This window comes from Piliocolobus tephrosceles, chromosome 12 (assembly GCF_002776525.5).
Source record: "Piliocolobus tephrosceles isolate RC106 chromosome 12, ASM277652v3, whole genome shotgun sequence".
In the NCBI taxonomy this organism is placed as follows: domain Eukaryota; kingdom Metazoa; phylum Chordata; class Mammalia; order Primates; family Cercopithecidae; genus Piliocolobus; species Piliocolobus tephrosceles.
Genome location: NC_045445.1, coordinates 96,376,257 through 96,398,468, shown reverse-complemented (window position 1 = coordinate 96,398,468; position 22,212 = coordinate 96,376,257). Strand labels below are relative to the sequence as shown.

The 22,212-nt window shown below is 47.7% G+C and overlaps 1 protein-coding gene across 10 annotated transcripts in view; it reads right to left on the bottom strand.

The window, feature by feature from the left end:
- Positions 1-277: 277 nt before the first annotated feature.
- Positions 278-22,212, bottom strand: part of LOC111536167 (protein FAM156A/FAM156B) — a 39,666-nt gene continuing 17,731 nt past the window's right edge. For 3 of the 10 annotated variants that reach the window (XM_023202469.3, XM_023202471.3, XM_023202470.3), the window contains 2 exons: positions 7,798-7,881; positions 278-1,715 (listed from right to left, as the gene is read on the bottom strand). In XM_023202469.3, the coding sequence (XP_023058237.1) occupies positions 960-1,598 (639 nt within the window). In that variant the 5' untranslated portion in view covers positions 1,599-1,715; positions 7,798-7,881 and the 3' untranslated portion in view covers positions 278-959. Of the gene's footprint in view, positions 1,716-7,797; positions 10,099-22,212 lie in introns of those variants that run through there. The other 7 variants (XM_023202468.2, XM_023202473.2, XM_023202472.2 and 4 more) reach the window with 7 other exon arrangements.

The following is a 22,212-nucleotide window of genomic DNA, read 5'->3' as shown; positions in this document are numbered from 1 at the left end:
GGGTGGTGGACTCTGCTTCCACGTCTCCTGGGCACAGGAAGCCTCTCTTCGAAGTCATGGCCCTGCCTCGCTGGTCTGGATGCTGGTCCTGCTGCAGGGCTCAAACAGTGACTGGGCTGTGTTCTCTGGTGCCCTCCCTCCCCCGTTCCCAGTCTCCACAGCATAGAGCTTCCCTCAATAAACCTGGATCCCCTGCTGGGGGAGATTTCAAGGTAGTCAGCTCAGATCTAATGAGAAACAAACCAATACTGAGGAACAAACCTGAATTCTACACCCATTTTCCATTCCTACATATATTTATTTGGTAGTCATGATGAGGAACCCCGTCAGAAATTCCTGCAAGGGAGAATACTACTCGGCTGTTAGGGGTATTGCAATATTTACATACATGTAGCTTACCACATACATAAATGATTACACAAACAGTACAGCGGTGAACCACCAAGTTCTCATTCCACATCCCTTTCCCACACTGCGTTTAGCTGCCCGTTCTTGAAACTGGATCTCAGGGCAGCACACTGCATTTCAACAGGCCTAGTGCTGCTTCTCAGAGGCAGTCAACTCAATGGTGCCAAAGCACAGGACAGCGACAAGGCATTCACACTACACAGACATGTGATCTCTTACTGACAGCAGGAAGGGAAGAGAGATGGAGATCCCGGGTGGGAAAGCAACAACATGCATCACGGGAGCCACGTGAGATGCGGCGAGGACCGCTGGTATGCAGGGTCCCTTGCCAAGGAAGGCCTCACAGCCATCCAAGAATGACAGGCACAAAAGATGAGGACCTTCCTGGGGTCGGTCAAGCATCATGCTGGGAGGATTCCCACGTGTCCTGGCACACAGGTCCTGGCACTCATCCGACCACAGCTTGGTGTTTGGTCCCCAAAATGGGCCCACACCCAGGCGCTGCCAACACGGCAGTCCCTTTGGGTCTCCATCCCACGTGGGTGCACGTCTCAGTTTTCCTCTAACCACTGCTTCAGCAGCCTCTGAAACATTATTTTGCTCTCCTGCTGCCTCTCTCGCTGGCGCTTCTCTGTCTCCTGTGGTTGGAGTGCTGCTTCGGGCAGAGGCCCGGGCTGGCTGGTGCCTAGGCTGAGGGTCAAGCCACTGAGGCCCTGCACCAGTGTCTCCCAGGAGGAGGGTTGTGGGGCCCTGTTACTCTCCCCAGGGATCCCAGAAAGATTTGGCCTGTGGCTCTGGCAGTATCGACATTCACATCGGAATCGATTCTGACCTCGGTCACCTAACGGGGAGACTCTGGCTTCCCTCCCAACAGCATAGGGGGCCATGTGATCGCGGTGTCTCCTCCTCACGTGCCGCAGGAACGCTTTCTTCCTCTGAAGGAACTCCAGCCTCTCCCACTGCCGCTCTTCCAGCGTCTTCTCCTCTCTGTACCGCTGGTGGAGCAGCCCCTCTGGGAGAGGCACGGCCTGGCTGGGGCCAGGACCGGGGCTCAGGTTACTGAGCCCCATCATCGGCTGTTCTGAGTAAGAAGGCTGAGAGGACGCTGGATCTTCCTCGGAAGTCTCTGCAGCTGTCATCAGGGAAGATTTGGAAGGTGATGCTGGATTCCGTTTCTGGAGTGGATCCATGGAGGTCTGGTCCCAGCTGGAAGCCCCGCCAGGCCCTTGGGTCCCGAAAAGGAGGTGAAGCTGGAGGTTCTCAGACACGAAGAAGGTAGCGAGGAATGTGTGTGGGCAGAACCCAGACTGCAACACAAGGTGATAAGACCAGAAGAAAACACATGATTATTCATCTTACTCAACCTCTCCGTACCTCCACTTCCTGTGTGTAGGATGGAGATTATACAGAGACCCTGTCCTAGGCTTCTTCTGAGGATGACGTGAGATCACACATGTCACCAGCTTAGAATATTAATGCCACCTAATAAAGGATTTAGAAATGATACCAACTAATGCATCCACGTGACACGGAGTGCAAAAGGCTGCGATGCAGTTCGACGATGTCAATTCCCTGCTGACATTTTCCAACCCCTTCCCAAGCATCATTTGTAGAATCATCAAGGCGTGACTCACAGATGCTCTGCCCGTGAGCGTTCATTTTTCATCCATTCACAAGGGAGACTTTTACTCAACTGTAAGCGTTTGCACCATGGGGACACACCCTTTTGTATGTTCACCTTCCCGACCACTGGGTTTGCATCTAGTCAAAAGGGCTGCTCATGCCTATGGAAATCGTTTCCAAGTTCCGAGTGTGGATAAGAATTTATTTTACTAAATAACAGAAGCAAAAACCCCCAGGAGACTTCAAAGAGAAAAACACATAGATGAATTCAATTAATCCAAAAGCTGGTTCTTTGAAGTGATCAATGAAATTGACACACCCGTGGCAGGACTGGCTGGGAAAAAAGAGGGCAAAGAAACAAGTTACCCATTATCAGGAATGCAAGAAGAGATTGCACTCCAGACCCAGAAAACATAAAAGGGTCAATATGGTAAGAACACACACGACTCTACAGATTCCTATTCCACAGGTCAGAGGAAATGTAGCACATACTTGAAAACCACAAGCTATGGAAACTCACCCAGGATGGATTTCAAACACTGAACTGTGTGCACAGTCCTGTATGTTTTAAGGAAGTCAAATTCACAGACAAACACATTTGCAAAAAGATCTCTGGGCCGCAACAGTTTCACTGGCCAATTCTACCAAACGTTTAATGAACAAATATCACCAACTTACACAACTTCTTCTAGGAAACAAGGCAGAGGCAATGTGCCCCACTGATTTTATGAGGCCAGCACCGCAGGGATACCAAGAAAAGGACAGACCAGTATTCTTTCCTAATACAGGCACCAAAGTATTCAACAAAACTTAGTAATTGGAATTCAGCAGTATGTGAGAATAATAGTAAGCCACCATCAAGTGGGTTTTATAGCAGGAATGCAAGGGTTGTTCTTCCCACACCTGAAAATCAATCAATGTAATCCACAGATTGAGAGATCAGATGAAGAACAAAAATGACAGGATCACATCAAGCTATGCAGAAAAACCATTCAATAAGATTCCAAGTCCACTGGTGATATAAAAGCTGTAGCACACCAGGAACACAAGACAACTTCTTCAACCTGAAAAAGGGTGTGTACAGTCAAACCTACAACTAACAAGCCATTTAATGGTCAACGACTAGATGCTTTCTGCCTAAGGATACGAACCAGGCAAGGACTTCCACTCTCACCACAGCTATTCAACGTCACGCTGGAGGCCTAGTCAGTGCTATAATGCCAGAAGAGTCATGGCACACATCGGAGAAAGCAAGAAACCAAAGTACTCCTTTTCATATATCCTGTGATCGTCTACATGAAACAACCAATGAATCTCCTCCAGACTCTCAGAGCTAATAAGAGCTTAGTGCTCATTAATGAGAGCTTAGCAGCGATACAGGAGAGAAACTCAACACACAGAAAACAATCCTATGAGTAACTGGAAACCTAAATTTAAGAACTACTACTGTTTTACAAAAGCTACAAACACAGTGAAATGGTTATGTATAGAGCGAAATACAGGGAAGGGGTCTGCATGCCCAAAACTATTATACGGTAATGAAGAAATCAAAGAAGATTTAGTTAAATGGAGAGAAACAATGTGTTCCCATATTTGAAGACCCCAAAAGGTTAAAGTCCATTGTCCCCAATTTGATCTGTAGAATGAATGCAGTCCCTGCCTATCAGAATCCTTCAGGGACATTTGCATGTACAAACAAGCAGATTCTACAATTCACGTAGAATATGTGATGTTTCAAAAAGCGGAAGGGATTTAGAGAGATCATATTATTAGATTTTCAGATTTGCTCTAAAGCTATAATAATCGAGATTGCTGGCTTACAGGGACAGACGAGTAGATCCATGGAATAAAACAGAGTCCATGAATCAATCCATCCATAGAAATGTGTCCAATAAGTTTTGACATGGGTGTGAGAGGGAATCCAATGGAGAAGGGATAAGCTTTTCAATGCATGAGGTGGCCTATCCTCATGCAAAAAGATGCACCTCAACCTCAACCTTTACATGCAATTAAGGAAAAAGGGTTCAGAGACCTACAAACCGAAGTTCAATACTAAGACTTTTGGGAGAAACCGCAGGAAGACATCTTTGTGAGGGGAGGCTAGGACATGACCTGAGATGCGTGATCCATGGAAAGGAAAGATGGATGAATAGGAGTTTGGCAAAATTTAAAACTCTGGCTCTGGCCGGGCGTGGTGGCTCCTGCCTGTAATCGCAACACTTCGGGAGGCCAAGGTGGGCAGGTCACTTGAGTTCAGTTGTTTGAGACCAGCCTGGCCAACATGGTGAAACCCCGTCTCTACCAAAAAATACAAAAATTAGCTGGCGTGGTGGCACATGCCTGTAGTCCCCAGCTACTGGGGAGGCTGAGGCAGGAGAATTGCTCGACCCAGGAGGCAGAGGTTGCAGTGAGCCGAGATCGAGCCACTGCCCTCCAGTCTGGGCGACACAGTGAGCCCCTGTCTCTAGATAAACAGAATAGAATAGAATACAACACAACCCAACACAACACAACACAACACAACTTTGGCTGTGTAAGAGCCAGTGTGTTCAGAGAATGAAAATCGAAGTTGCACCACTAGGAGGAAATGTTTGAGAATCACCAACCTGACAGATCTTATATCCAAAATACATGGCGCATTTTCAAAACTCCACATTAAGAAAATCAACACCCCACTAGAAAATGGGGGAAAAACTTGAACGGGAGCACAAGAAACTATATTTAACATCATTCAGCATTAGGGGAATGCAAATCAACACCGTGAAGACTGGCAAGGCCAAGCAAGGAGAACATGTTGGGCGACTGGAACTCTCACACTTTGCAACTGGGAGGGCGAAATGGCACAGCAACTTTGAGAAGGAGTTTGGCAGTTTCTTGTAAGTCAAACAGATGTTTACCATAGGACCCAGCCATCCCACTCCTTGGTAGCTACCCTAGAGAAATGAAAACTTAGGTTCACAGAAAAGCCTGCACTGAATTGTAAAAGCAGCTCGATGCAAAACTGCCCCACACTGGAGTAAGGAAAATGTCATTCAGTAGAAGGACGGCTGAACACCTGCGGTCTTCCACACAGCGAAACTGCTTTCGTGAAAAAAGAACAGCCTATGACAGAGGCATCTGACACTCATCCAAGATGTTCGTCGGGCCAAAAGAAGGAAGCCCGCCTCACAAGGCCACAAACTGTTTGGTGTCATTGACATAACACTCTCCCCAAGACAAACCTAGAGGGAAGGAAATAGATCACTTTACACCAGGGATGATGGATGAAGAAGGGGTAACCGCAGTGGGGCAGTTCCTGGGAGCGTCCTGGGGTGATGGGACTGTTCTGGATCCTGACTGCGGTGGTGGTGGCGACAAGAATGTATGCCTGTGTCAAAGCTCACAGAACTGTACTCCTGAGGGAAAAAAGTCAATCTTGCTGCAGGTTAAGTGAAAAAACCCAATGGCATATTTTGCAATAAGGGTATCTCTCTGTATTGTTTTCATAAATACATCTTGGATGAATGCAACCAAAAATTGACATTAAATGCTAAATGGAAACTTTAGATCAGCCTTCCAGGCTCTATTCTTTTGACAAACGTGGAAACCAAGAATTCACCAGTTTTCTTCAGAGGATACTGGTCCTCTGAATGTTTATTCACCAAATCGTGGCTATCAGCACACACTGGGGTAAGAAAGACAGAACCATATCAGAAACAGTTCGAATATGTACTGAACACACACACACATACTCACAAACACACCCCTCTCAGTTTGGTATTGTTAGTGTGAAAAACAAAAACCCACTTCACAGGTGACGATGACAATTTTCTCAAGGTTGTATGATTGCCATGGAGAGAACTGGGTTGGAAGCCTGTCTAGAATCAGAGCTAGTGTCCCTAACCACTACACTCTATTGGGCCCTCAAAAAACATTCCCACAATGTCACCAGATCAAGAAGTCTCTTTCAGCTGTGAGTAAAGAAAAATCCCTCATCAGTCAGGCCTGATCAGAAAGGCAACTCACCACCTCAGCAGGTAGAACGGGATGACGATGGACAGTTGGGGACTGCAATGGCTCCTGGCAAGACTCTTACCTCTAATTCACCCTGCAGGACTCAGCTGAGATAGCATTTCCCCCAGGAGGCCTTCTTCAAGCTCCTAAAATGCCCTGTATTTCCCCTGTCCCAGCCCCAATCCCACTCAGCTGTCAACAGATGGTTATTTCTCTGTCAACCCACTAGCCCGGGGGCTGAGAGAGGCCGGGGACTTTGTCTTATTCACCCATCATAGAGCCTTGAGCCCAGTGGATATTTACAAATATCTATCAAATGAAACAAGGAGGATGTGGGACCCGTGATAAACATCTCACTGAGTATGTCAAGTCAACCCTGCAGAATCCATATTTTCCCATGTTGCAAAGGCAGAAATTCCTGCACGGAGAGGTCAAGTAACTTCCCTCAGATCACACAACCACTCAGGGACAGAATTACTTCCCAGATCTCCCTGACTGCAGATGCACACAGCCTTGGTGGCATTGCGTCTCTGGGTGTTCAGCCTCCCCTGACACCTAAGCGAGAAAGTAATCCTGAGGGAAGAGCTCAGACAGCAGAGTCCTAGGGGCTGGCCCGCGTGTCCACAGCTGCCCAGGGACCGGGTGCAATGCTGCTACTCCTTACTGTCACCTTCTCCTGGCCAGTTCTGTTCCCATGCCAGAAACGCTGCACCAAACGTACCTCTCACACTCCCCACTCTCATTCACCTCAATTCTCCTGTGCAGAATGAGAAAGAGAACAGCTAAGCAAGTGAATCTAGACTACGTCCTGAAGATGAGAGCCAGGAAGAACTTTGTGTTTCTTTTCAAAATTAAGCCAATCCCATGTGATGCTTTTTTCAATCTTCCTCAATAATATATGATAATAAAATGCACTTATTTCAGTTTAAAGACACAGATTTCATTTAATAATCCCAATTAAATATGGACCCTTTTTTTTTTTTGAGACAGAGTCTCACTGTGTCGCCTAGGCTGGAGTGCAAGTGGCGTGATCTCGGCTCACTGCAACCTCCGTCTCCCAGTTTAAAGCAATTCTCCTGCCTTAGCCTCCGGTTTAGCTGGGATTACAGGCATCCGCCACCACGCTCGGCTCATATTTGTATTTTTAGTAGAGATGGGGTTTCACCATGTTGGCCAGGCTGGTCTCGAACTCCTGACCTTGTGATCTGCCCACGTCGGCTTCCCAAAGTGCTGAGATTACAGGCATGAGCCACCACGCCCGGCCACAAGGACTTTTTTCTGGAAGTGGCAAAATCCTACAGCAAAATGACTAAGATCTGTACAAGTTATCTGGGTGCTGAAAACTGTGCTCCTAGTTTTGTGCCATGTCATGGCAAAGGAATCTAACTCCTAGCCACACAACGCCACACAGATTGAGGAAAGAGTGTCCTACACACGACTTGCAGACGTTCTACATTTTTGATGCCTACACAGATAATCTCTATCCTACTGGGTCTGGAGTGGAAGAGATACAATTCTTAGCAGCTTTGTTAAAAAAAGAACAGGTAGTCAGTAAAGCCAGCAATGCCCATTTTTAAGAAACAAAGAAGAAAATGAAGACAGCAGTGAAGCGTGTTGCTGGCATCAGGGGTCTCCCAGCAGGTGAGTACACAGAAAAGCAGCGGGAGTACAACTGGGAGTCCAGGGAGGGGCACAGGGGAGGGACCAAGAGGAGTGGCCAGAGCAGCAAGAGAAGACAAGCAGCAAGTCAGCTCTGGCGAGAATGGAGCTTACCTAGACTCACCCAAGGCAGTCAGGTCGCTGGGTTCACAAGGTCGATACTGTGGGTGTAGGCCGAGTGACTGTTACACCTTTCACCTACAAAAGAAAATAACCTCACTGGCCAGGTCACATTCCTCCAGGTATTTACTGAGGGTCCACTCCATTCAGCAGTGCCTTCAGTGAATTATCAAATGCAGCCCCATCCCAAGGACACATCTCAGTCTGAGGAATAAAATATCGTTCAAGGAGCCAGGAATGGTGGCTCATGCCTCTAATCCAAGCACTTTGGGAGGCTGAGGTGGGAGGACTGCTTCAGCCCAGGAGTTTGAGGTCAGCCTGAGCAACAGGGCGAGACCACCATCTCCACAAAAGTATTCTAAAAATTAGCCAGGCATGATGCTGCACACCTGGGGTCCCAGCTACTAGGAAGGCTGAGGTGGGACGATCACTTGAACTCAGGAGGTTGAGGCCAGTACAATCCAGCCTGGGTGACAGGTGAGACCATCTGAAATCACAAAACAAAACAAAAAGACAACTATGGCAGGCATGAGACGGGGGTACTTCTGACACAGAGGAAGTCAAAACCACCACAGCCCAGGTGGTCAGGAACAGCTTCTCCCAGGGCATGCTATGATATATATTATCATCCCCAGTTGCAGATGAGGTAACAGGATCAGAGAGGTTAAGCAACTCACTCAAGGTCACACAACTAGGGAGTGGTAGTGACCATTTCTCAGTGAGGTCTGCCGAAATACAAGTCACTTCACTATTTGTGACACCAATCTCTCTTTATATTGTCACCCATTTTAATTCGCATTAACTGACATATACTTACCTGCGGTTCTCCTTAGTTTCATATTCTCATAAGCGGCTAAACACGGTATAGATTTCATTTTAGCACATCAGGCCCTTCCCTTAAAGAACCTAAGTTTCCCCTGCCAGGCACGATTGCCCAGCCCAGAACTGAACACTTATCTCAAATTAATCTTCCAACCACACACTAAGGAAAGGAAATGGATTACTGCCATGTAGAGATTTAATTTGGGTATTTCACAAATTCTGAACTACGATTTGAAATGTAACCACTGTCCAACCAGAAACAGTAAAAACAGTGCTTCCCTGTGAAAAGTATTCACAGGAAATTTTATTAAACGCCAAAGCATTCCAGGTTAAGACACACTGCCCGTTTTACAGGGAGTTGTTGAGATTCTGCTCCTAAGAATACAGTAGTCCTTTCTCTCTCCACTGCTAGTGCCCTGATAAGCTCAGCCAGCAAGGCCATTCGCTTTTCCTTTCGCGAGCAAACACACCAAACTACCCTCACACCCACGCACAAATCCAACGCACCCAACAGGGATACGTCAGTAGAGGGAAATGGTATCGGAGATGCAGATGGAAATCTGTGGCTACTCAGAGCACCACATTTCTGATGGCTCAGAGGGTTACCGCCCAGGGTCGCCTGTACTCCAGCAAGGTGGACGGCGGAGAGGCCCTCCTTCTCCAAACATGAGACCCTGCAGCTTGTGTGGCTACTGGACACAAATGGCCTGGACCATTCCTTGCGCAAGAATGCAGCAATCACAGCGCCCATTAAACGCACGTCTAGTCATATTTCACGTTTACGACTGTCCCTCTGTCACACGTCGGAGAAAGGGTTTGTTAGACGGTTTGTTTCAATAGGGGCAATGCAGTCCTCCTTGAAAACCCTCCAGTCTCTGTCTCATGCTGTGCGGTGGGAGAGGAGGTGGGGAGGGAGGTGATGCCAAGGACACAGTGATTTCTGAACCCGCTGAACACTGATCCTAGCCCAAGTGTAGTCCCGCCAGCTACGAATGCCCGCGGCATCCTCTTTCTCCGCTGAAAAAGGCCACCCCCAAGCAGGGAAAGAGAATGACGCCACCCCCAGAGTGCACGACCGCCATTCCCACACCGGGGAGATATGGACAACGGGGAAAATCACCCGCTTCCTTCGAAATCCCCGCTCCCGGCCGGCCCAACTCAGGGATTCGAATCCCAAGACATCCTGGCCTGTGCTAGGGACAGTCTCGGTCTCGGCCTCTCGCTCTGTCTCTCTGGAAGTCTCTCTCCCACCCCCCGCCCTCAGTCTCTCCCGCGCGCTCGCTCGCTCTTTGTCTCTCTCGGGCTCTCTCACGCGCGTTCTCGCTCCGGAGCCGCTTCCCGCCGTCCAGGCGCCAACGCGGCGCCTCGTTTCCTCCGCCCTGGAAACGCAGCGCCTCCCGCTAGTAATTGAAGGGTTAAGACCATCGAGAGGAGCCGCCCTCCGGCGGGCTAGAGGTGCCGCAACGCTGAAGGGGGCGTTGGAGAGGATGTGCTAACGTCACAAGGATGCGACGCCACTGAGAAACTGGACCTTTGATTGGCTGCCGCGGACCGCCGGGGAGCCGGGAGAGGGAGTGAGTGGGTGTCTGCGCGAGAGCGGTTGGGTGGCTTCTCGCCACCCACGCCGCTCGGGTGGGCTGCGGGGAGAAGGCGGGAATAGGTCATCCCTTCCGGAGGTGCGCGGCGGCGTTCCCGGAGCGGCCCTCTTTGAAGCGTGGCTTGTGGACGGGCCGAATGCTTCCGGAGGCCATGGGAAGAGACTCCTTGTAGCGGACGTGACTTCAAGGGCGAGGAACGTGGGAACTGGGCTGGAGGGTTGGGAGGAGGCCGACTTCTCCTGTGATTGGCTGGGAGTTTTGAGCTAGGGCGAGCCCCTGAGAACCGACACCTGCTGTTTCTTTTCTTTTTTTTTTTTTTTTTAACTGTTTTTGCATGAATGATACATGCACCTTGGTAAAGACAGAAACCAAACAATCCAAGACGGAAATCACACTGTCGGGGTAACCGGGGTGGGGCGGGGGGGTGTCTTTTACTTTCATAGAAGGAGTAGACCTGTTTTAGTGGGAATATTTATGGGGCAGGGTTTTTGTTGTAATAAGCGGAAGTCTCAACCAGCTTAACAGGGAATGTTTCTCTCTATGCCTAGCTACTTCTAGGAGGACAGACTTCCTGTCCAAGTGAATTATTCATGAGACAAAAGAACAAGGACTGGTGGGGTCTGCCATCTGAGAGTCATGGCACAGAGTGGACAGACAGCATCCCTTATCTAAGTCTCATGGAGAATAACTGGTCCTGTGTGGCCAACGACTTCCCAGAACATGAAAGTGTACAGAGATTTCTTTACCGTGGCGTACTTCAGGAATCAAGTGATACGCAACAGTGTCTATCCTAGCAGATATATGGATAGTAGATTCCTTTTTAACCCTGGAAGAAGCCACCTCATGAACAGCTGTTTATGAAGGAAGGAAACATGAACCATTATCCCAGAATATTATTTCATTTTACAGATGAAGTAACTGAGCCACAAAGAGGCTAAGCAACCTCCCCAAAGTCATACAAGAAATAAATGGTGGAGTCTCTATTTAAATCCAGGTGTCTGTGACTTCATCCTCTTCGTGCTGTGCAGCCGTACACTGTCATTTCCAAATCCGCACGTGTGGCTCGATTCTCTCGCTGAATCTACAGATTTCTTCCGCCAACTGACAACCCCACAGGCCGATTGCACTCACCCCCTCCCATCCAGTATCCTCAGCAGTTGGAGATGGCTCCCCAAAGAAGAGAGTGTTAGAGATCCTGGGTCCCAAAGGCCCTACCCAGCCCCTGGAGGGAGAGGTGGGCTTCAAGAAGAAGTTTAGAAGATTTGAAGGGAGAGTTTATTTGAGGGACAGGCTGATGGGCTATTACAGCACATACATGATAACAGACACCTGTTACTTTGAATTTATGTATTTACTTATTTTTTTAGTATTGGCAATACATGCTGAATGGTGATGATGCCCAAAGCAGACAGGTAAGATCAAGCAGCCACTGTATGGGCAAGTCAAGACGTTCCCATTTTACTTGGGAAGACCTGACAAGAAAATACCACTCTGCAGTATAAAAGGAGAACCTTCTCCTAGACTCAACAAATGAAACAAATTAGTCATTTTTTCTAGTTATTCTTATTCTCCTATTACAGATGAGGCACGGTAAGCACAAGGAGGTTAGGTCAGCTCTGCGAAGTCATTCAAGTCATAAGTCGTTGAGTCCCATAGCAAGTACTACTCAGCATGTCCCAAAGTGAACCCACCCATCCCCACTCTCCTGTGCTGCCGGACTCAGTGACAGGCACCACCCTCTACCCAGCAGCTTGGGCCAAAGACCTTGAAAGCCATCTTTGATTGCTGCCTCTCACCACCCCCACAGTTGACTGAGCCTGGCCAGTTCGACCTCCCAAGTTTTTCTAAGTAAGATCTTGACACTGACTCCTCTCCATCACCACAGTAAGTTCCCTAGTTCAGTCACCCTCATCTCCCTCCTTGAGGACCACCAACAATTCATAGCTCATCTTGCTGACAGTCTTGACCCCTTCCCACCCATTCTCTGTCCCAGTGAGTGGGGCACCTTTCTTAACTGCTAATCTGGTCATGTCAAACCTTTTCAAATTCTATTAGGGATGCCTGCTGCCCTTAGGATAAAGTCCAGCCTCCTGGATTAGGGATATCAGGCCCCGGCTACCACCAGGCCTCTCTCTAGCATGCACGCTCGCGTTCTCGCTGTCTCTCTCTCATGTCCGCCGCCTCACACCCACCCTTCCCTCTGTCTGGCCTGCACTTGCTCCATCACCCGCTGCCTGATTCCTCCTCACCTTCGGCTCTCAAGTGAAGGAGAGCAAATTATATTTTACCTAAGGAGCACGTAATCAAAAGGCATGCTTAGTGGGTTTGATATTTTTACTCAATAGCACATGATGGGGATTCATGAAAATTCCCCCAATGGGCCAACCAGTTGGAATGTCACCTGAGAGTAGGGTTTTTGGGAAAAGTTTACTTGCAAAGACTAGGATGCAGGAAAGTAACTGAGGAAGGTGACAGGTTCATTTGCCTGACTATAGCAGTTACTTCACTGTGTGTGTATAACAACATGTTATATAAATACACATATAAATATATTGTATATATACAATATATACAATAAAAACATAAAAAATAATAAAGAGACACAACATAGATCTCTCCTTCATTCCTATAGACTCATCATGTGTGAATGTGGAGTTTGGAATTGTAGTCCCAGGTTCAGTACCATGAAGTGATGTGGGCTGAGGACCTGCCTCACAGCTAGTTTTTCCAGCCATAGAGTGAACTGTGAGGCTTAGCTTCATTCACTACAGCCTGTTATTTCAGCTCCTAGCATTGCACACCTGAATATGAACAGAAGTGTCTGCTGTGGACATGTGGACAATGAAAGAGAAAAGATGGAAATGGCCCTGGTCCTGCCACCATCAGCCCAAGCCCCAAGCCTGGCTGGAGGGTAGACTGGACTCCCACTGTCCCAGCACGCTGGCCTGCACACTGATGTACCCCTAACATGGCACAGTGTGAATGGCTCTTCCTGGAGCCTGGCTGTTGAGGACCTACTGTGTGCCACTCATGTACAGTGTTGATTTCCCAAAGACCCAGAGAGGTTAAGTATCAAACTCCAATCTACAGATAAGGAACCAAGCTGAAAGAGGTCAGGGCACTGAGGCAGAAAAGGCTGGATCTGGGACTCACATGCGGGCTCTGTCAGACTCCAAAGCCAGGCCTCTTTAAACTCACGACAACGTACTTTGCTTATGCTCCCCTTGCTCAGCTGCAGATACTATTCTGTGATGGGACGGTCAGCCTGGTCCCAACACCATGTCCACCTGTGAGATCCAGGTCCCTGGCAGGGCATAGCCACCCTGAAAAGTTCTAACACAGTCCACAGGAGCTGCCCTGGAGTCCCTTGCCTCACAGCTACCAGTCGAGTTTAGCTTCTAGGCCTCCCCTAGGAGGCGCTTTGCCCTTTCACAAAGACACTTGCAATCCACCTCTGCCCTAAATTACGTCTCCATCAGCCTCACTTTAACAGATAAGAAGAATCTAGAGGCAAACAGAGCAGAGGCAGTGTTAGCAGCTGCAGCACAGCTGTGGAGTTGATCAGACTCCAAATGTGGTGTGGAAATCAACAGACTGAGAATGGGAATCTGGTTCCTCCTGTTCTTTGGCTCTCTGGACTGTAAGCTGTGCAGAATCAAAGTGCCTGCCGCAAAACCTCCCCTCTTCTGAAGAGTCTGTCCTGACCCAACCCTTGTACACACACATCCCTCAGGTGAGGGTAGGGAGCTCTCCTGTGTGCTCCTAGGGGACTGTGGGTTGAATTCTGCCATGACTCTCCTTACCATCCCTACCCCAGTGTGGGGGTCATCTGCCAGCAAGGATACAGTCGAAAGCATCCCCCTGTCTCCAGAGTGTCCGTCCGGTCAGCACTCAGAACAAGTTTATTCGGTTAATAAAGGAATTTCACCCAGAGTACTTGGTCAGTAATGGTTATGATGGTAGCAGCTCTGTGTGCATTAGAAATGCTCCAGGAGAATCGAGTGAACAGAGGACATCTGTGGAATGAGATTCTCTTCCCCTGGAGTCAGGGAGGAGGGTTGTAACTTTCCTCTCTTCCTTAATTCTGGAACTCCTAGTAAAAGAGGCTACAAAATTATTTATTTATTTGAGATAGAGACTAGCTCTGTCACCCAGGCTGGAGTGCAGTGACACAGTCTCAGCTGACTGCATCCTCCACCTCCTGGGATCAAGTGATTCTCCTGCCTCAGCCACTCAAGTAGCTGGGATTACAGGTGTGCGTCACTGCACCCGGGAATTTTTTTTTGTATTTTTAGTAGAGACGAGGCTTCACCATATTGGCCAGGCTGTTCTCGAACTCCTGACGTCAAGTGATTTGCCTTCCCAAAGTCCTGGGATTACAGGCGTGAGCCACTGCACCCTGCCAGAATTTTTAAATATGTCTCAGCCATTATGTTACTCCATCAGGCTCAGCTGTGGCCTCCCAGTGGGACTGCAGTGATGGGTTCAGCAAACTCTCAGAGTACCCTAGGGCAAGTGCATGCGGGCCTACCCCAGGGTCTGTAGGGAAAAACGACTATTGATTGGGTTCAGGCATCCTAATCGAGTATTTGGTTCTGTGGCTGCAACACAGATATCCCTGGTGATAAGGACATGAATACCTGGATGAACGCATCTGTCAAGTCCGGGTGGGCTACACCAGTGCCCTTGCCTGTTGTATCTCGTTGCCTAAGCCCTCCTGGTTCTGACTGCTCCTGCCTGGGTCCCTCCGTCGCCTGAACTCTGCAGACTACACAGACATGCTTTCTGCATCTGTGGCGCTTCATTGTCCCTTTCCGTGTTACTGGCAGAGCAGAAGCTTACCTGGCCTGACAGGATCCTGTCCCTGTCACCGTGGCACCTCTAGCCTTCTGTTCAGCTTCCTGCTGGTGCGCTAGTGTCCTTGTGGCGTCTGTGCCATGTTGGGCCAACTTGGCCTCTGACTTTTTTTTTTCCAACCTTTTAAGGTCTGATAAGAAACATCCCTTCTGTCTGGAAGGCCTTCACCACAGATATCTACTTGACTGACTCCTCCCCCTTCACATCTCTGTCAAATTGTCACCTTCTCAACCCAGCCTACCCTGGTCACTGTGTGTCATAATTTACCTGCAGCTAATCAAGTTCCTCCCCCAATTCACAGTCCCTGTACCACGATCTGTATATTTTTTCTTTTTTATCACAGCCCCCATCACCTTTGTAAACTAAAAATAAAATTCTAAGCCCCACTCCCCAATCATCTGAATGGACCCTTCCTCTCGGCCAAGACTACTCCAAAGTTAGCCTGAAAAAGTAGTGCAGGCCATGATGGGAAGGGTGGGTGAGACATGCGTCATTACATGCTTCTCCCTGTGGAATTCAGGCACAACTGACCAGCATTTATGTTAAGGCAGAGATCTTAAGACTGTGGCAATAAGACACCAAGTTCCAGCCTGACTAATATAGCATCACATGACAAATAGGCCCTGAAAGAAGTCAAAGTATTTCACCCAACAAATACTTCTTCGACACATTTTGAAGTAGGCCTACAAAGCCATCTCTTGTGAGGAAGTCTACATTCTGTAGAGAATCCCTTTCCCTTTCCAGGTCTTTTTTCTGGTCTAGGAGAGAATAAGCTAAGAGTCCAGCAACTTTTAAGGTCTGATAAGAAACATTTACAGTCTATTCCCTCTGAAGCCTGCTACCTCGGGACTTCATTGTCATAATAAGAACCTTGGTCTCCAAAACCCCTAATCTTAACCCAGACACTCCCTCCTATGGACTGGAGGTCTTTAGATAAACTCAAGCAGTTGCCAATCAGAAAATCTTTGAATCCACTTATGACCTGTAAGACCCCACCCCCCAACGCCCACCAACTTGTAGTTGTCCCGCCTTTTCAGAATGAACCAGTGTACATCCTACATGCATTGATTGATGTCTTATGTCTCCCTAAAGTGTATAAACCGAACCTGTACCCTGACGACCTTGGGGATGTTTCGTCAGGACCTCCTGAGGTTGTGTCAGGGGCACGTCCTTAACCTTAGCAAAATAAACTTCTAAATTGATTGACACCTGTCTCGGGTACGTTTTGGTTCATAACTTCTAACATTTCCTAGATTCCCTTGTGGAGGGTTTGCTGTCTGTCACCTACCACGTCTTCTTTGGGGAATGTCAGATCCAGGGCAGGGATTTCTGTTGATTTGATTCCCTGAGGTATCCCCACACCTCAAGAAGTACCTGGCACGTAGAAAACCCTACATATTTATTGCCTGAAGGAACATATCTGCCTCCCCCACTAGATTGTGACACCATTCAGGGTCTCATTCTCCCCCGTGTGACGGAGCCCTCTATGCATCCTTGCGTCATGGTGCAAAGAGCCTCACAAAATAACAGAATTAAACCATGCATGTCTTAGAGACAGAGGGGACATTCTGGGGGTAGTTTCTACTTTCTTCAGCACAACACACATTTCTCTTGAATGGTCTGTGCCTGTGCCCTTTACTCCTACATTCCAGCCGAGACGGTCTCGGGCCCACGCCTCCTCCTGGCCACAGATGGCCTCTACCTGCGTCCCCTCCCTTCCCTAGCCCTGAATTCTGCATTCAGAAGCTCTGTGTGTTTGCAGGAAAGGGCTGAAATGCCACTTTGTAGATCCTCATCATGTAAAGGTGAAGTTAAGCTCTGGGAAAAAGATCCAAACAGCTAGAGGCTCTTGCAATCCCACCAGGACACAGCGGATCTCAGGTTTGACGCATGTGTTCTGGAGAGCTGCAAGAGGGACATTGTGTCCAGGTTATTTTCTGGGTGTCAGTGACATCTAGCAGGAGACAGACCACATGACCCAGGAACACATGGGCAGGTCCTGTTCATCCCCAAGAGAGAGGGTCCCTGCTCTGTGTCTTTTGTCAGAGACACAGAAGAAACTCCTCCCCACAGTGAGATCTCCACAAGTGGTGCTGACGGGGACCTGTGACTCTCAAAGCAGTCGCATGACTTCAACCCCAGGGGTGGCTGTGAAGGAAGCTGGCCGTGTAAACTCAGGGGTCTAGATAAGTAAGCCTGGCTGTGGCAGGCTGGAGTGGACGAGTCTGGGAAAGTCAACTCGAGACAACCTCTCACTGACTGTACAGGGTAAGACCCAAACATCAGGAGAAGGTCACAAACATCTCATGTCTGAACTTTGCTGTGTGACAGTGTCTCTCATGCTGGAGATGATCTCCCAAACAGCTTAGACGTTTCAATCCCTGGAACACGGAACCAAAGACAGACCAGGCCTCCCTCCAAAACATACATCTCCTACCAGCTCTGAAACGTCCTACCCTGGACACACACTCTCAGATACCCAGGGACTTCACAGGGTGGGTCACAGAGCCCAAGAGACCCCAACGACATAGAAAACCCAGAAACAACCCAGGAACGAGCAGCTCAGAGACCTCAACCCTGGACACACAACGCTGAACAGTTCACAGAACTCAGACCCCTCTGAGAACTCAGTGAAGGAGAACACAGACACTCAACCTACTCAGAGACGTCAGATTCTAAAATTCAGACCCACGTGCATGTGAGCAACTTTAGAACCTCACACCCCGGACCCAGAAGCCCACAAAACCATAGTGCACACACCCTGAGATGTGGACACAGAAACAGTTGAGGGGACCAGGACAGGGAACACAGAGGCCTTGGGCACAATGTTCCCTGAAACAAACACCTAGGAGACCTCAGAGTGTGCACTCCCGCAGGACCACAGGACTCCAGTGTCGCATCTCCAGCATTTCCTCCAGCGCTCTGAACACAGTCCGGGTTTAATCAGTGCCTGGTGGGATGCTCTCTGACTGAAGAACCCAGCTCCTTAGCTATGCTCACCCAAACACCTGTCCCTGCTTAATGCCTAAAATCCCATATTTAGGCTGGGCACAATGGCTTACTCCTGTAATCCCAGCTTCTCGAAGGCTGAAGTGGGAGGATCAGTTGAAGCCAGGAGTTCAAGACCAGCCTGGGCGACATAGTGAGATCCTGTCTCCAGAAAAGAAAAGAAATAATAGTAAAACCACAACGAGTTATCATCTCACACAGTTACAATACCTGTTATCAAAAAGACAAAACAAACAAACAAACAAATGCTGGCAATCTCACCCAGCTATTCTCAAAAAGACAAAAAATAACAAACACTGGCAAGGATGCAGAGAAAAAGGAACTGTCATACCCTATTGGTGAGAATTTAAACTAGTAGAGACACCATGGAGAACAAAAGGGAGGTTCCTCCAAAAACTACAATAGAACCACCATATGATCCAGCAATCCCACTACTGGGCATTTATTCAAGGGAAAGGAAATCAGCATATCAAAGAGACATCTGCGCTCCCACATTGATTACAGCACTATGCACAATAGCCACACTATGGAATCAGTCTAGATGAATGGATAAAGAAAATGTGGTACACGTACACAATGCAATACTTTTCAGCCCTAAAAAAGAATGAAATTCCATCATTCTCAGTAATCCTGGGTGGAAGTGGAGGACTTTATGTTAAGTGAAATAAGCCAGGAACAGACCTGAGCGTCAGCTCTTGGTCTCTGCCACAGAGCCTCAGCACAGCACGGCCAGCTGCTTCAGCCTCCAATTTAGCGGCCTCTGCTTCACTCCCTTTCAGAGGATCTTAAACACCACATGCTGTCACTCATATGTGGAAGCTAAAAAATGCTAATCTCATAGCAATAAAAAGTAGAACAGAGGACACTAGAGGCTGGAAAGGGTAAGGGGTGGTGGGGATAGGGAGAGATTTGTTAAAGGATACAAAATTACAGTTTGATAGGAGAAGTAAGTTACAGTGTTCCACAGCATTGTAGGATGACTATAATTAACAACAATATATTATATAGGCTGGGCGTGGTGGCTCACACCTGTAATCCCAGCACTTTGGGAGACTGAGGTGGGCGGATCATCTGAGGTCAGGAGTTTGAGACCAGCCTGGTCAACATGGCGAAACACCGTCTCTACTAAAAATACAAAAATTAGCCAGGCGTGGTGGCGGTTGCCTGTGTTCCCAGCTACTCAGGAGTCTGAGACAGGAGAATCGCTAGAGCCTGGGAAGTGGAAGTTGCAGTGAACTGAGATTGTGCCACTGCCCTCCAACCTGGGTGACAGAGCAAGACTCTGCCTAGAAAAGTTAAACAAATAATATATTGTATAGTTTCAAATAGCTAGGAGGACATTGAATATTCCCAACACAAAGAAATGATGAATGTTTGAGACAATCCATACGCTAATTACTCTGCTTTGATCACTATACATTATATGTATGAAAATATCACTACTTATATATGTATATATATATGTACAATTATTATACCAATTTATAAAACAAAAACAAAAGAAGAAATACAATTGATTTTTGCATACTGGTATCTTGTACCCTGAATCTGAAGTATTGTGTTATATTGAAAAGAACTACAGCAACAACACAACTGAAGGCCAGTTCAGCTACTGAAAAGATTGATTCAAACCCCAACACCAATGCCCTGGCAGAAAAAGAAAAGAAAAGAAGACACACTACATACAGAGGAACAAATTTAAAGTCATCCATTAGACTTCTCATCGAATCTGTGCAACCCAGAACTTTCTAATCAGCACAAACAATTTTTTTAAATGAAGGTGATATAAACATGTTTACACAAACAGGTAAACAAACAAAAATGAGGGGAAAAGTCATTGTCAACAGATTTGTCCTACAAAACATGTTAAAGGAAGTTCTTGGGTCAGAAGGAAAATAGAAGGAAATTTGGATCTACACACAGAACTTCACAGTGCTGGACATGGAACAATTGTGGGAAAGTACGAGTTTTTTTTTTTTTTTTTTTTTTTTTTTTTTGGAGATGGAGTTTCCCTCTGTCGCCTAGGCCAGAGTGCAGTGGCACGATCTCGGCTCACTGCAACCTCTGCCTTCCAGGTTCAAGGGATTCTCCTGCCTCAGCCTGCTGAGTAGCTGTTGACTACAGGCACATGCCACCAAGCCTGGCTAGTTTTTTTGTATTTTAGTAGAGACGGGGTTTCACTATGTAACCCAGCCTGGTCATGAACTCCTTAGCTCAGGCAATCCACCTGCCTTGGCCTCCCAAAGTGCTGGGATTATAGGCGCAAGTGGCCCATTTTTAAAAAATTTTTTTAAATTTTCTTATTTAGAAAAAAGGTCTCCCTATGGTTGCCCAGGCTTCTCTCAAACCTCTGGGCTCAAGCAATCCTCCTGCCTCAGCCTCCCAAAGTGCCAGGATTACAACCATGAGCCACCATGCTCAGTCAAGATTTTTTTCTTGTAGCTAATCTCTTTAAAAGAAAATTGGCTGTCAGATAGTAACAATGTATTGTGGGGTTCTGACATAGGTAGAAATATAATGTAAGACAACAATAGTAGAAAGCTGCAGAGAAAGGAAATGGAAGCATACAGCTGTTAAGAGTCTTACAGTATACATGAAGTGGTAGGATATTACTTGAAGTCTAGCAGGAATTTTTGCATTTTATGTGTGGGATCAGTAGACTGACCATTATCCTACAATCTGACATAAACTCCACGAGGGCAGGGATGTGTCTTTTTTTATCGTATGTCCCAGACACTCAGCACAGTACCTAGAACATAGTTGGGGTTTGGTAAATGACTGTTCAACAAATTAAGTCTTTCTTTTTTTTTTTTTTTTTTTTTTTTGAGACAGGATCTCACTATATGGCCCAGGCTGGAGTGCAGTGCCCTGATCATGGCTCACTGCAACCTCCACCTCCTAGGCAGAGGAAAGCGACTTTATTTCAGAGAGCCAGCAAGCCGAGACGATGATGGACTAATGTCCTGTGGAGCCATCTTAAGGGGCATGAATTTCAGGCTTCTTTTTACATTGGGCAAGGGAGAATCAGGAAAGCATGAGGTCAGGAGAATGGTGACCACAGACATCTAGGTGTCAACGGGAGCCCGGGGAGGTTGCAAAACATCATTGTCCTTGGTCAGGTCACAGTGTTCCCATAAACCTTTCACACAACATTGCCGCTTGCGTGTACACCCATCTCATCTCCTCAGGGCTGGATTCTGAAAGGGACTATTATCTTTGCTTTGAAGTTAAACCCTACACTAAATTCCTCCCATAGCTAGCTTGGCCTACGTGCGGGAATGAGCAAAGGCAGTTACGTGGGGGAATGAGCAAAGGCAGTTAGCTCCTCAGGTCAGAAGCAAGACAGAGCAAGCCCTGGTCAATTTCTCTCACTGTTTCAGGTGCGCCCTTCCTGTCTGCTAAACACACACACACACACACACACACACACACACACACACACACATTCCCCTGGCACTGATTCAGATCAGTGGGCAGCTTCTGGGCAGCCACCCTGACCTGCATTAGGAGGCTGAAAGGCATCGGAACTTTAGCTCGAGGGTGGCCTCAAAGCTTCCTGAAGGTGCCACAGAATGACGCACAGCTAGGCTGAAGAGCTTTCTGGGTCTGTGGGTTGTAAGAGCCAGGGCCTTCATAGCTTTATGTGGGAAGTGCCCCCTTGTCACAGCTTTTGGCGAATCTTCAGAATGCTCATCCGTAGGTGCAGTCATTCCCGCAAACACCTCAGGCCAGGAAGGCTTCTCACCACAGTAATGGAGCACACCATCGTCTTAGCAGAATAACAAACCTAGGAAATAGAAGCTTAGCCACTTATGCAGTAGTAATGTAATAGATCACATTGGCATTCATTCCCGCAATTCTTTCAGGGAATGACCCAACCTAGCCCTGCTTATCCCAAACTAATAATCATAACAACCTATACGTGCCTCTCGCTTTGCACTGATGGCATCATTGGGGGAGCGTTGAGTCTAACTATTGCACTATGTGTTTTCTCCGTTTCCCTGATCTGACTCTGTGGGCTTCCGGATACCAAGACAGATGCCCCAGGCCGCTCTCTGAAGTGATAATGCTGCAGGTGGGCCAGGCCTTGACCTCAGTACAGCTCACCAGCAGCAGTGCCTTG